This window comes from Crocodylus siamensis, chromosome 3 (genome assembly GCF_052110815.1).
Source record: "Crocodylus siamensis isolate JL-2025a chromosome 3, ASM5211081v1, whole genome shotgun sequence".
Classification (NCBI taxonomy): domain Eukaryota; kingdom Metazoa; phylum Chordata; order Crocodylia; family Crocodylidae; genus Crocodylus; species Crocodylus siamensis.
The window spans coordinates 1571966-1586897 of record NC_143397.1 but is presented as its reverse complement, the minus strand read 5'-3'; the positions used below and the strand labels follow the sequence as shown (position 1 = coordinate 1586897).

Sequence of the window (14932 nt, the reverse complement as noted above, 5' to 3'; positions counted from 1 at the left end):
GGTGGGCCTTAATCCTAATGCAGGTATGTTGCAGTCCTTCCCAGTCTTGCTGGGCACAAAGCAGGTGGGGCACTTTTACCTGGCCACAACACACATCCAGAGCAGCAATTTCCCAACCAGGGGACCTTGGTTTTGACCTGTAAGATTTCCCAGCCTTCAGCCTGCTCGCTGCAAAGCTCTGCAGGGGAAATGGATCTTGCAGATGTGCAGAAAGGGGCATATTCTGGACCCTGGTGGGCTGGGTGCAGCAGAAAAGCACTCTGAAGTTGTGGACCTGTGAGAAACCAGCCTTTCAGTGGGTGCAGCTCATGGGTGCCTTGCTGATATTGCCCATTGCTATAATAATGCAGTACTTTTTCATCACTCCGCAAGTCTAGGCTGTGATGCATTGGCTGCTGCATCTGGGGCTCTCGCACTGGGAGTCAGCAAGTCTCAAGCAAATCCCAGGACGTCATTCTCCCCTTGTACTTGGCCTTGGTGAGGCCGCAGCTGGAGTACTGCATCCAGTTTTGGGCTCCACAATTCAAAAAGGATGTGGAGAAGCTTGAGAGAGTCCAGAGGAGAGCCACGCACATGATCAGAGGTCAGGAAAGCAGACCTTACGACGACAGGCTGAGAGACATGGGACTCTTTAGCCTGGAAAAGCGCAGGCTCAGGGGGGATCTGATGGCCACCTATAAGTTTATCGGGGTGACCACCAGGATCTGGGGGAACGTCTGTTCACCAGAGCGCCCCGAGGGATGACGAGGTCGAACGGTCACAAACTCCTGCAAGACCGTTTCAGGCTGGACATAAGGAAGAATTTCTTTCCTGTCCGAGCCCCCAAGGTCTGGAACAGCCTGCCATCGGAGGTGGTTCAAGCACCTACACTGAACACCTTCAGGAGTAAATTGGATGCTTATCTTGCTGGGATCCTATGACCCCAGCTGACTTGCTGCCGTTTGGGCAGGGGTCTGGACTCGATGATCTCCCGAGGTCCCTTCCAGCCCTGATGTCTATGAAATCTATGACGTCTGCATGAAGGTGCATTGTCAAAGCAGCATGTCTGAAGCTGTACAAATGCTTCCTTGCTGCCTGACTTCTCCCTGTCGCATGCGCTGTCAGCCTCTTGCTTTCGTAAGTACCGAATTCCCTCTAGCAGACATTAAAGCGTGACTAGAAAGCACTCCCCTTGTTTAGCATAAAAACACCCTGACCTCTGTCAAAGTGCAAGACCTTAGCACCTTTTGGAGCAGGTGATGTGAAATAAGTGCCTGGGAAGGCCGTCACCCAGAGTTGCTGCATGTGTCCCTGTCACGAGTAGATCAGAGCTAGGAGCTGTCCAGTGAATCTGAAAGAGCAAATGCAAAGAGAGCCCATCCAGCCCTACTGGCCTCTGAGCTATGATTTTCTTTCTCTTCACCAGTCGTGGCAGCCAACGACCTGAAGTGGCAGACGTCTGGCATGTTCCGCCCCTTTGTCGAAGTCACCATGATTGGACCCCATCAAAGCGACAAGAAGAGGAAGTTCACAACCAAGTCCAAGAGCAACAACTGGGCTCCCAAGTACAACGAGACGTTTCACTTGTAAGTGCGCGAGATGGGCAGAGGGGCCTTCTGGGAAAGCCAGAGCCCAGCCCACTTGTGGGTCGGGCACGGGCGGGTCCAGAGCGTCATGCAGAAGTCCACCTGGGCCATGAGCGCTTTGAATGGTTGCTGTCTACGGGATGGGGAACAACACGTGGCGCCTGTAAAGAGCAGCCATCGATTCCTTGTAGAAACGCACCTCCTGGGCATCCCTGCCTCTCAGTCTGCTATGCTACGATGCATTATTTTAATGAGCTTCATAGCCCATTGCTGGAGATGAAGCTGAGAGTCGCTAGCATGAATAAATCCAGCTCTGTCCATTCATTTCCACCTTGACCTGCTGCACGGGGCAGCTTGCTCGGTCAACCTGTTTCCAAGGATACCATCTTCTCCCCTTGCTAGACGTGCCGCCGGTCTGAACATTGGTAGCTGGCCTTTTTTGTTTGGCTTTCACTAATACAAAGGGGTCTTCCCTTCAAAGCTGCAAAGAACAGCAGGTTTTATCTCCATCCGGCTGCCTAATTAGAGCGAGAAGGGCTAGAGGTGCCCCTCAAAGGCCTTTGAAAACGGAGCCTGTTGTTCTTTGCTGCTCTGGTAGCGCAAAGGCCCTGTGGCTCTTTCTAAAAGAACCCTGTTGGGTCAGTCACTTGAACACAGTCACTGAAGGTGGCAGTAAACATTTCGTATTAATCCAGCTCCCACGTGTGTGTCGTTTGCTAGCTTTCACTTCTAGAAACACCAGGAATGTGAAGCTCCTTCCTGGTGCTGCTGGAGGTCTCGGGGGATATCGACCACCACCTGCAAGGGGAGGTGTGGAGCTCCGGACAGCGGCCACTTTGCTCCAAAATGAGGATCAGTCAGTAAAATTTAAGAGGCCTCAACAAAACAAAATGCTGGGGTTTGAACAGGCTGGCCAGAAAATCCCTTCTTTCTTCCTTAGCTCTCCTTTCAGTCCTGGGGTGACTCTTGGCTCTCGCACTTTTAAAAGCATTTTTTAAGTGATCATAGAGTCTCTCAGGATAGACAGGACCTGCATTTTGAACATAAGCATCAAATGAAAAGATGTAAAAGAGCTTTAAAATAGAGGTTGGTTGCCCTGACCCATCATTTTAAAAAAACCCCGAGCCTTATTTTGCAGTGTTTGTTAGTGCCCTGGTTTTGAAGGTTTTCCTTATAAGTGCAGTTTCTAGGGTTGCTTTAGGGCCCTAAAACTTGCATGGCAATACGGTGTCCAGGGTGACAGATCCAGGGGCTGTCCCCCGAATCCTGCTGGGTCACTTGAACACAGTCACTGAAGGTGGCAGTAAACATTTTGTATTAATCCAAATTCCACGCGTGTGTCGTTTGCAGCATCCTGGGAAACGAAGATGGCCCTGATGCCTACGAGCTCCAGGTCTGCGTGAAGGATTACTGCTTTGCGCGGGAGGACCGGGTGCTGGGCATCGCTGTGATGCAGCTCAGAGACATAGCGGACAAAGGCAGCTGCGCCTGCTGGTGCCCGCTGGGGCGCCGCGTCCACATGGATGAGACGGGGCTCACCGTCCTGAGGATCCTCTCGCAAAGGACCAACGATGAAGTGGCCAGGGAGTTTGTGAAACTGAAATCTGAGTCCCGCTCCACAGAGGAAGGCACCTGAGCTGGGCCTGGCCATATCCCCCCACCCTCTGCCTTGTGCCAACATGTGCAAGTGTTCAACCATTTTTCTTTCATTGAGTCCATGAGGTTTTTCACGTTATCTTTGGTCAGCTCCAGTAGTGCGTGTGTGCTGTGCGGGGAACCCCTCCACCAATCCGATATGAATTATTTATTTTTCAATAGCTGGGTCAGATGCCCTAGAGATGGAGACGCGCTTTGTCTTGAAGATGCCAATTCTGCTTTTGTGGAAGTATGTTGTTTTCTACCAGGGGCTGGTGAGATGGAGCACTGTGATTTTTATCCTCAAAAGCTGGCAGATGTTAAGAATTTTTTTCAAAATCAAACCAGGGAAGAGATCCAAGCAGCATGTAGTTGGAGGAGGACAGTGATTTGGGTTTGTCTTGTCATCCTGTTCATGTATCCTACAGTTTCTGAAGGATGCCCTTGTGTAGGGAACACCAATACATTCCAGCACGACTCTTGCACACCTCAGCGCCTGCCAAAACTACCTGCACGGGTCTCAGACTGGACAGGTTGAGTGAATATCTGACCCAGGATATGCTGCTGAGAGCACAGCAAGGACCAGCAGGTCAAGAGCGCGGGGGCTCGGGCAGTCGCCCAGGTGAGGGCTGCAAAGGTGATGAGTGCGGCGCTGATCACGGCCGCCCTGCTGATGACTTCGGTGGCTCATGGAGAAAGCAAGCCTCCCTGCACGGTGTCAGGACCTCTGTTAGCCAGAGGGCTGCTGCAGGCTGCTAGATCCCAAGAGTCGCGCTTTGGCTAGCAGTGACCTCTGGAACCAGCGTTGTGGCCACAGCGAGTTTTGTGGCTGCTCTTCACATATCTTTGAAATTCAGCGTTTCACTGCCAGTTGCTTTTCTTGACATCATATATGCGGGAGGTTGGGGGCTGAGCTGAATTGCTGGATTCCCACCGTGTCTCGTCTCTGTGGAGGGTTCGTTGCTGGGGAGGCAGCGGTGACGACCTGCCCGAGAGCAAGCAGCCAATATTGCACAGCCGTCACCGTTGCACCCACACGCGCAGGTGGAAGTGCCAAGGGCCTTGCTCTGAACAGTGGAGCTGCTGTTGGCCATGGGAGGAATGGTTTGTCTAAGTAGGATTGTCTGTCATTTTGTGTATTCATGTCGCCCCAGAAAGATTTTTGCACTAGAGTAGAGGAGGGTCCAGCTTGCTTTGGCAATGTGAGACGTCGCCTGGGTGCCAGGAGCACGGTCTGCCTGAAATCCCTGGACAGGAGAGCCAGAGCAGCAGTGGCACCCAGCTGCGTGTCCTTCCTCTTAACTGCAGCCGTCGCACGCTGGACCCGGAAGGGGGACCGCGCTGGTCCTTGCACACAACGTACCGTAGCACAGTCAGGACCTTCGAGGACTGCCTCTCAAAAGGTGATTCCTTTTGTAGTTTATTTTCTATTTTTCTCTGACACTTGTACAGCTGTACGATACGGATCCTGTACTACACGAACCTGCTTGTAGAAATCTTGGGACCTGCAGACCCGCTTCGCTGTTGTCGCTGGTGTACTATAACTGCACTCTTCAAAACTCGGAGCTATCCTTCTGATTTTTAATCATTGTATGTGCCATCGTAGCGGGAAATGATAGGACAGTCTTTAATAAATTATCTTTTAGCAGTACTGGGTTCTTAGTGCAATTTATTTGTATTAATCGTAATAACAAATTCAGAGGCCTCGCTGTAGTCTGCCAACAACTCCACCATTTCCAAACTCCTTTAGTGTCCTTGCTGCTGCAAATCCTCAGCAAAGAATATAAGCTGCAAGTGGTGATGCTGAGAGCGATGGAGAAATGCAGCTCCCTTCTGGAGCAGAGGGGGAAGGAGAAGTCCCTGACACTTTCCTCTCTTTGGGGAATTTAAAACAAGATTCATGGGCGTCCTTCCTGATGCTTCCCTTGCCGTATGTGTGAACAGAGACGTGCAAGTAACTGATGTTTTGATTTGTTAGCAGTTTTGGAAAATTGAAGAGCAAGTTTTTCCCACGAACTGTAAAAAGTTTAGTAGATTGAACAGAAGGGATGATGGGGTCTCTGGTCTTTTAGGTGTGGTTTCTTCTGCCGTATCTCTTTTCAAACTGGCTAAACTCCATGTAGGTGGTGGTCATGCCCCCGTGCCTTTGGTAGTGATGGCTGCACGCACTATAGATGGTGGGCAACTGTTAAAAATGAAACCAGAAAAGAGCGGACCCACGTTTCGGCATGACTTGCCCTTGCAGCAGCTTCAGTGAAATCACCTGGGTTGCTTTATGGCTTTCCCCAAGAAACCCCTGGGAAATGAGAGCACCGGTCTCCTCCCTGCATGCTGAGAGAATGGAGAATCGTAGGATCGTAATGAAGCAGGGCTGGAAAGGATCTGCATCTCAGCCCTGTGCAAACCAGCTCAGACCAGCCCATCCTCTGCACCCTAGTAAAACTGCTGTCAACCTTGACATCACATTTGAACTTGCCACAGGAAAAGCAGGGGGAGGGGACCGCAGTGGCCACCGTTGTTAACATGTACTCTAGAGATCCCAAGCAGGGCCATGCCTCTCCTGCAGAGCAATGGAAACCCCCCAGTCTGCACCAATCTGAATAGGGGGGGAAAAGATTCCTTCTTGACCCCAAATGGGCAATTGATGCTGACCCTGAGTGGAGGGGGAAGACCCTCTAGCCAGGACCCTCCAGCTTTAAGTCCCGACAGGAGCATTGGCACCTGTCCCCATCCCCAGCCTGGGCTGCTGCCTTCACCCACTGCCTCTGGGGAAGGAAAAGAAACCTTCCACCCCCGAGAAAAATGAGGGAGAAGCTGCAAGGTCGATCACGTCACTGGTTTTGTTGCATGTTCGCAAAGCTCTTTGCAGTGCCTCGGAGCTGCCCAGCAAGCCCTCCCGATGGCTCCAGTGCCCGCACCGAGAGCCAGCTTGAGCTGACGGCTGCAGTCAGACGAGCCCGGATCGGTTGCGCTAACTTGAGCTGTCGCCTGCAGCTGCACCTCTCCTCGTTAGCAGCTCGAGCGTCGGGAGCGCTTGGGCTTTGATCCGTGCATCCTGACGAGCCAACTAGCGTGAGTTTAAAATGCTGCTTAGCTTCCATTAGCAATGTCCCTGGGCAGGAGCTGGCAACGCTCGCTGCCCTGAGCCTTTGGGAGGAAGAGCAGCACAGAAATCGAGTAAATAATTAAACACTCGTGTGACGCCTCGAGCTACTGCTGCGGTGAAGGGAGGTCCAGACAGCACTTCTATTGGCAGGTCCCCAAGCCCTTTCCCAAAGAGGTCTATGCCACTTTCCCCATTTCATTGACGAGGAAGCTGAGGCACCAGGGAGGGATGCAGTTTGTCCCAGGTTCTCCAGCAGGCCAGTAGTAACCCAGGGTGCCTTCCCCTGTCGCAGGGCGTGTAGTCCTCTCTCGAGTGTATTTCAGCAACAGGACACAGCCAGTCCTCGGTGCTCTGCCTTGTGGTTGAGGGCAGGGGTGATTGTGTACCGTTAGAGCTAGGATAGACCAGGATGTGTCTGGGCTGGTTTGCACAGGGCTGATCCTGCCTCAGGCGGGGGGTTGGACCAGTTGTGACCTCCGGAGGTCTCTTCCAGGCGTACTTTTCTAGGAGTGCAGACCGAGGGTTTGTGATGAACCTTCGGATCAGGCAGACCACTGGCACAAAGGTGCTTTGGGGCCTGCTGTTTACGCGTGTGTCTGCCGGTCTGTTCATCTTCTTGCTGTGTCCTTTTAGGTTTCTGCTCCTCCCTGGAGGCCTGTGAACTTGTCCTCTCCTCCTTTTGCTGAGTCTTTTGTGGAGCTAAAAACTCTGCTGTCTTTCCTTGTCGCTGTGAATGGGAAGCTGCTAATGTCTGCATTTAAGCTGATGTCCTGGGAAGTGCCCCGTGAACGAGAGCGAGTGTGTAAGTGTGTCTGTGGGACGCTGCTCCTCGATCCTCCCTGCCCAGTGCTCCTGCAACAAGGATGTTTGTCCTGAGGTCAAATCTAAATCGACTTGGCTGCAATTTCAGGCTGTTGCTTTGCATCCTGCTCTCTGCAGCAAGGGTGGAAAGTCCTTCTCTGTCTTTGATGGCCTTTCAGGGATTTGAACGCTTGTACCCGGCCACCCTCCATCTCCTTTCTTCCAAGCTAAATGTTGTTCCCTCAACTTTTCCTCCTACCATTTCCCTCCCAGCTGCTTTGTCCTTTTTGTCACCTGCCCCTGGACCGTCTCCACCTTCTCCATATCCTCCTTAAAATGTGCATGTGTTTTACAGCACACCGTACTCTGCGAGGCCTAACCAGCACCGAGTTAAGTAACACTGTCCCCGTCACTTAATACTTCACTACACCTGGTACTGCTGCCTAGTGTACCTATTGATACAGCCCTGAACGACAGCTGCTGTTTTGGGGAGGACAGCATTGCACTGCTGACTGCTGTTTAATGTGCAATGCACCAAAGCCCAAATCCTTCTCGGCATCACCGTTACCCAGCCAGTCGTCTCCTGTCTTGTCTTTGTGCTTTTGGTTATTCTCCCCCAGGTGCAGCACTTTGCATTTGCCTCCGCTGAACCTCATCCTTTTGTCTCTGGACCAGCTCCTCCGTCTGTCCAGGTCCCTCGGTTCTCCAGCGTTTGCAGTGTGTCACCTGCAGACTTGTTCAGGAAGCCCCTGGTGGCTGAATTGTTAATAAACATGTTTAAATCGCATTTTAGTGAGTGGTCTTTGCCAGGTCTCTGCCTCTTCCTTGTCTTGCTCTAATCTAAAAAAAATGGCTCTCAGGGGCCGGCTCCGACACCCTCCAGCTCTCCTGCTGCTTGGTCCGGGCATGCGTCGCATTTGAGTTTGGATGCTTTGCTTTGCAGCAAAATGTGGACCGGTTTGTGTCGCGCTGGGCCTTTGAGGGGATGCTCTGCAAGGTGGGAGATGGGCATGTAGTCTCCATGTGTAACCCCATGGTGCAGGGAAGTCAGTCTCTCTTAATGCAGGGGTTTTAGTGCCCACACCTGTTTCATGCTTGATTCCTGGGAGAGCTGCACATTTTGGCCCTTTCACCTTTTTGGTTTTAATACTTTTCTAAGAAAGTTTTCAAGCCAAAGTCTTCCCCTCCCTCCCCTTCCCCACGGCCCAGGTCCACCAGTAATCCCAGCCCCGCACTGGCCAACTGGGCAGAGAGGTGGATCTGTGCGCTTTGGGCTCAAGGTAGTCTCCCCAAAAAGCTTGCTTAGCTGCTATCCCTGGCTCCTCTCAGATAGGCCAGGGCTTGAGGCTGAATGGTAAAGAGGGCACAAGACATGAGCAGCATATTAGGAAAAACTTCCTCACCAGGAGGGTGGTGAAGCACTGGAGCAGGTTATCTACAGAGGTGGTGGAGTCTCCATCCTTGGAGGTTTTGAAGATCTGGGTAGACAAAGCCCTGGCTGGGATGATGTAGCTGGGGCTGGTCCTGCTTGGAGCGGGGGGTTGTACTAGATGTGACCTCCTGAGGTCCCTTCAGCCCTCCTTGTCTGTGATTCTGTGACTTTAGTCCTCTGGGGACTGATGTTTGGTCTAAGTTGGGCTTTAAGCTTGTTACAGGGTATTTGCAGGACACTCTAGGAAATTTGGTCATCGCACCAGATGACAAAGCCAACATATTTAATGATTTCTTTGCCTCCATTTTCCTGAGCAGGGACCAGATCAGCCCCCACCGGGCCCCCCCAGGCCCCAGGGGAGGCGCACCCAGGCCCAGGGTCAGGGAGGATGTAGTCAGGGAATGTCTGGCGGGACTGGACGTGTTCAAATCAGCTGGTCCGGGTGATCTCCACCCCTGCGCGCTGAGGAAATTGGCTGTGGTCTTTGCGGGGCCCCTGGCACGGCTGTACGAGCACTCGTGGTGCTCTGGTGTGGGGCCAGAGGACAGGAAGAGGCCAACGTGGTTCCCATCTTCAAAAAGGGGAGGAAGGAGGACCCGGGGACTATAGGTCAGTTAGTCTTACCTCGATCCTGGGGAAGCTTTTTGAGAGAGTTACCCTGGCGCGTGTCCATGAGGGCCCGGAGGGGAGATCATGCTTAGGGGCAACCAACACGGGTTCATCAGCGGCAGGTCCTGTCAGACCAACCTGGTGGCCTTCTACGACCAGGTCCCCAAATCCTTAGATGCAGGGGTAGCAGTGGACATCGTCTTCCTGGACTTTCGGAGGCCTTCGACACTGTCTCTCACCCCGTCCTCATTAAGAAACTGGGGGCTGTGGTGTTGACACCCACACAGTCAGACGTGTCACCAACTGGCGGGAGGGCCGCACCCAGAGAGCGGTGGTGGACGGGTTGTGTTCGACCTGGAGGGACGTGGGCAGTGGGGTCCCCCGGGGCTCGGTCCTCGGGCCCGCACTGGTCAACATCTTCATCAGTGATTTGGACGAGGGGGTAAAAAGCACCTGTTCAGATTTGCTGATGACACTAAGATGTGGGGGGACGTGGGCACAATGGAAGGGAGGAATAGGCTGCAATCGGACCTGGACAGGTCACAGGGGTGGGCGGATGGGAACAGGATGGGATTCAACACTGACAAGTGCAAGGTGCTGCACCTGGGGAGGAAGAGCCAGCACCATACCTACAGGCTGGGAACTCCCTTCTCGTCAGTAAAGAGGTAGAAAAGGATCTTGAAGTCATCATTGACTCCAAGATGAACACGGGCCGGCAGTGTGGGGACACGGTCAGGAAGACCAACCGCACCTTGTCCTGCATCCACAGATGCATCTCCAGCAGGTCCAGGGAGGTGACTCTCCCCCTCTATGCGGCACTGGTCAGGCCGCAGCGGGAGTCCTGCGTCCAGCTCTGGGCGCCGCACTTCAGGAGGGATGTGGGCAGCATCGAGGGGGTCCAGAGGAGGCCACTCGCATGGTCGGGGGCAGCAGGGCAGGCCCTACGAGGAGAGGTGACGGGACCTGAACCTGTTCAGCCTCCACAAGAGAAGGCTGAGGGGGATCTTGTGGCCTGTTACAAACAAGTAAGGGGGGACCAGCAGGCACTGGGGGAGTCCCCGTTCCCCCGAGCACAACCAGGAGTGACCAGGAATAGCGGTCACAAGCTGGCAGAGGGGAGATTCAGGTTAGATATCAGGAGGCGCAACTTCACGGTCAGGGCGGCTAGGGCCTGGAACCAACTTCCAAGAGAAGTGGTGCTGGCTCCTACCCTGGGGGGCTTTAAGAGGAGGCTGGATGAACACCTTGCCGGGGTCGTTTGACCCCAGTACTCTTTCCTGTCATGGCAGGGGGTCGGACTCGATGATCTGCTCAGGTCCCTTCCGACCCTAGAAACTATGAAACTATGATGCTCTTGGTCAGACCAGGTTCTCTGCCGGGCCCTTCCCGTTACAAATGCTGTGAGTCTGAGTGCCTGGGGACAGGCCAAGGGGTTTGGGCTGGAGCAGAGGTAGGTCTCAGCTATGCAAGCTCAGACACAGTGCTTAGATCCATGCTTTTGGGTGAGAGCACCCAGAGGCTGGGGAAGAGGAGAGAAATGAGGACTGGAGGGAGTGATGATGAGGCACCTGCTCTGATGTGAGGAAGGAGCAACTAGGGAGGTGGCTGGAGAGGGCAGGGTCCCGGAAGCCACAAGATTTCGGGATGAGTTGGTGATGATGCCGAAGGTGGCCAGCAGCTCAGCAAGGAAGGAGCAGTGGTTCTGAGCTTTGCAAGGAGGAATAGCAAGAGCACTGTCAAAGAAGTATGCTGGGTGCAAGCTGCCTTGGAGAGCATTTAGGGAGGCACTGGAGCTGGTCATGGCAGATGGTGCCTTCAGCAAGCTGGGCCAGTCACTGCAGAAATGCATGCCCAAGAGACGGGGAGACTAGTTGCAGCATGCGTGTGGGGTGCCTATGCACGGCACCCCAGGCTACATGGCTGCTGCGTTTTGCAGCAGTCCCTGGGGTCTGTCTGAACCCCTGCCTGCGGAGGCTGTGGGCGCAACCGGTGGGTTGTGCCAGAAGAGCTCTTTCTATTCTCCACCTCCGGTGACTCCAGAGCAGCAGGTTTCTGACCCTCTTGTTCTTCCTTCTGTCCGGTTTAGCACGCTCCCTCTGTGCTCCACGTCACTGGTGCAAGCATATGAGTGCTGTGGGCTGTCTTCAGCAGCTTCTCAGCTATGGCTTATCACCTGCAAAGCTTCTTCTGCATTGTGGGCAGAAACGCAGCACATCCAAGTCCTCCAGGCCCTGGCTGTAGCAGGTGATCACATCAGGAATTCCCAGGGATCAGTCTAGTGAGCCAGGTTTTTTGTCCCCGCAACGCCTGTTGAAGGCTACCCCAGAACCGCACTGCTCAGATGTCTGGAAGCCACCTGATTTCCAACCTACATTTCTTCATGGCCGGGTCAGGCCCCTTGGTTCTTGTGCTACCATTTTTTTATCATTTAAATAGATTGTTTCCCTCTTTAGTGCTTAACCCTCGTTTCCCCTGACAGCATTGTTGTCAGCAGTCCCTGATGCAAGGACGGCGGTCTTCCAGTCAACAGGAAAGTCATTGGTGAGTCTGTAGATGGCTGAGGAGATTTGATCCGAGATCCCCAAGTTCAACTGCAGATGTGGCAAATAGTTCTGGGAGGAAGGAGTAGATCCCGGCAGTGTCAGCATGACGTCGGCTGCCGCGGCTCCCCTGCTACCTGTGGCAGGTTTGGGTTGTTAGGTCTACATTGCGTCAAGGTTGAGGGTAGTCTTATGCAGAGTCTAAATTATGGTTGCCTGGGATGTTTTGCACAGGGCTGATCCTGCCTCGGGCAGGAAGATGGACTAGATATGACCCCTGGAGCTGCCTTCCAGCTCCACTTTTCTATGACTCTTTCCCTTTGCCTCTCGTATCTGTTCACCTCCATAGTGAGGTGAGTTTGCTCAAAGTGATCGACGCCTTGTATATCACAGTGCCATTGGGGATTATTCAGTGCTCAAGTCTCCCAGGTATTGACATTCATATCTCATTTCTTCAGATTGGCCTTCAAAGTGTCCTTGAATCTCTTCTGTTGTCCATCTCTAGCATGGTGACCATTGGTGAGTTGGGAGTATAGGACCTGTTTTCAGAGCTGGCTGTCGGGCCTCCTTGGGACATGTTTTTCCAGGACATCTTGTACATTCATAAACAAGGCTTCAACGCTGGTTGTATTCCCTTGAGCCCAAATGTTGGCACCCCCTTGATATAGATATAAAATGGGAACATATGTTCTTTTAGCTCTTGTTTTGTTTGCTTTTATAGGTCTCTACTCCCTTAATCCTCTTTGTAGCCCCTCTCTGCTCCTGTTCCAAATTCAGCTCATCATTCTTGAACGTGGTTTGGGTTTTGGGCCTCATTTGGATAACCTTTCCTCATCGCCCACATCCTCGTGCTATAACAGCCCACTTCTTCTTTCCTTGTTCTCTTTATTGTTGCGGCAAGATAATGTACCACTATTTCCTTTAATTTTCTGTGCGAGGTCTAACCCAGTTAGTCTGCTGGCAGCTGTCCCTTCATCCCTGCACTTTCTGACCTCCGAGACGGCGGCAGTCTTTGATTGCTTCCTGTAACTGGCGCTCTTGGAGATGTGTTGTCTGTCTGCACATCGGTTTCTTCCCCCCCCCCCCCCCAATTGCACCTGGTTTGTGACCACAGCTGAGCAGAGCAGAGGCACGTCCTGCCCTATATCCCCTCAGTGCAGGGCACAGAAGGAAGTGGGGCTGCAGTGAGCAGAAGGTCTCTAACTGGGTGCATGAGACATATGCACACCCAGCATGACCACGTGCATATGGACGGGAGGTCCCAAAGACCTCCAACTACTGGTTATGCCTTCCTCTGTCTCCCATCCTGTTCTGCTTGGATGGTCTGCCCTAGTGACGATTCTTGCACGAGCGTTTCCGTCTGTGAGGTCGGGGGTGCCCTTTGCACGGGATAACCTGTGCGGTTGGTGTGCAGAGCAGCCAGCATCCAGGTGCCCACTCCAGTGGGGTCAAGAGTTTGGCGGAGATGGGCTGGGACCTGATGATGCTGGAAATGCCCCTTTCAGTCTCAACCGCTGCTCAACACGGCCAGTTCCTGCTGCTCCCAGGCTCAGCCTTTTGCTTCCCTGCCCAGCCCTGATGTAGTGCTGCTTTTTTCTGTGCCTTGTGTCAAGCCCAGGTCAAGTCCTTTTGTTCCCGTCCAGGAGGAAGCATGGGAACACGATTGCCATCACGGCTGCAAGGAGCCCACACAATGGGGACCCATGGGTTGCTCTTTCAGTTTCACAGGCAGGGAGCTTGCATAGTCATGCCATGGGAGAAAAGAAAGAAGAAATGTGAGCGGCGTCGGGGCAGTTCTTGGTCTTGCCTTGAAACGTCTGTATTTTTCAGTTAGCCTTGCAGTGCTTTTCACAGGCAAGCACCCCTCCGCTGTTCAGCGCTAGCCCCTGGCAGGTGGGGCAAAGCTGGCATCAGCTAGGTGAGATGCCGGCTACTGGCTGCTCTCAGGGGTGACTCTTCACCTGCCTGTGAAGCCGGTGGCTCCAGCGGTCCATGCGGGGCCTGGGGAAGGCACGTGGGTTTCCGGACCTTGTGCTGCAGTCAGAGCCATCGGAGCTGGGACAGTCGCACAGAGCGCCAACCACCAGCAGCAGTCCCTTGATTTGAGGATGCTCTGTCTCTACCGCGGCTCCCCGATGAGTCTCGAGATGACTTGAGTCCAAACCTAGAATCACAGACAAGGAGGGTTGAAGGGACCTGAGGTCGTCACATCCAGTCCAACCCCCTGCTCCAAGCAGGGCCAGCCTCAACTACGTCAGGCTTTGTCTACCCAGGTCTTCAAAACCTCCAAGGATGGAGACTGCACCACCTCCCTGGGTAACTTACCCCAGTGCTTCACCACCCTCCTCATGAGAGTTTTTCCTAATATCTAACCTCAACTTCCCTTGCTGCAGCCTGAGCCCACTGCTCCTTGTCCTGTCGTCTGCCCCCACAGAGAACAGCCCAGCTCCAGCCTCTTTGCAACCCCCCTGCAGGGAGGTGAAGGCTGCTATCAATCCCCCTCGGTTTTCTCTTCTGCAGACTCAATCAGCCCAGTTCCCTCCTCACCAGTCATGTTCCCCAGGCCCCCAACCATTTTCACTGCCCAACACTGGACTCTCCAATGTGTTCACGTCCTTTCCATAGCGAGTGACAGAGCCTCCTGCGAGTGAGCTGCAGCTGCAGAAGTTGCAGGTCTTTCTGTGGGGGAGAGCATGCTGCAGGCTGGGATTCCTCCCCTCATCTTTCCTCTCTGCTTCAAGGCAAGATGCTTTCCCTTGAAGCAGGTCGCAGCACCATTGGCATTGGGTGGCAGCTGCTCCCAACCCTCCTCTCAGCTTCTGTTTCTTTGAGGGGAGCCTTGCAGTCCTCTTAGCACTTCCTCTGCTCCTCCAGGATCTCGGGAGAGATCTCTCTCAGCTGGGAGCAGAGCACTTGTAGGAGTTGAGAGTCGGGCATCCGCACGTGGTGTCCAGTCCAGGGAAGTTGGTGCTCAAGGATCACTGACTCCGTGCTGGTAACACTGGCTTCAGCAAGGACGCTGGTGTTTGTGCCATGGATTTCCCATCCGATGCCAAGAATTTTTCATAAGCATCGCTGGTGATACCTCTCCAGGCTCTTGGGGAGATAACCATTGGTCACCCACATTTCACTTCTGTTGAGGAGAGCGGGGGTGATGATTGCATTTTAGACCTGCATTTTAGTGGCTTTCCAGAGATTTGCAATTACTACTGGATGCATTTACATATATGCTTTAATGAACATT

The 14932-nt window shown here is 53.3% G+C and overlaps 1 protein-coding gene across 3 annotated transcripts in view; it reads left to right on the top strand.

Annotated features, from left to right (window-relative positions):
- Positions 1–7894, top strand: part of UNC13B (unc-13 homolog B) — a 326084-nt gene extending 318190 nt beyond the window's left edge. For all 3 annotated transcript variants that reach the window (XM_090037508.1, XM_090037507.1, XM_090037509.1), the window contains 2 exons: positions 1406–1565; positions 2916–7894. In XM_090037508.1, coding sequence (XP_089893634.1) covers positions 1406–1565; positions 2916–3201 — 446 coding nt within the window. In that variant the 3' untranslated portion in view covers positions 3202–7894. The remainder of the gene's footprint in view (positions 1–1405; positions 1566–2915) is intronic.
- The last annotated feature ends 7038 nt before the right edge of the window (positions 7895–14932 follow it).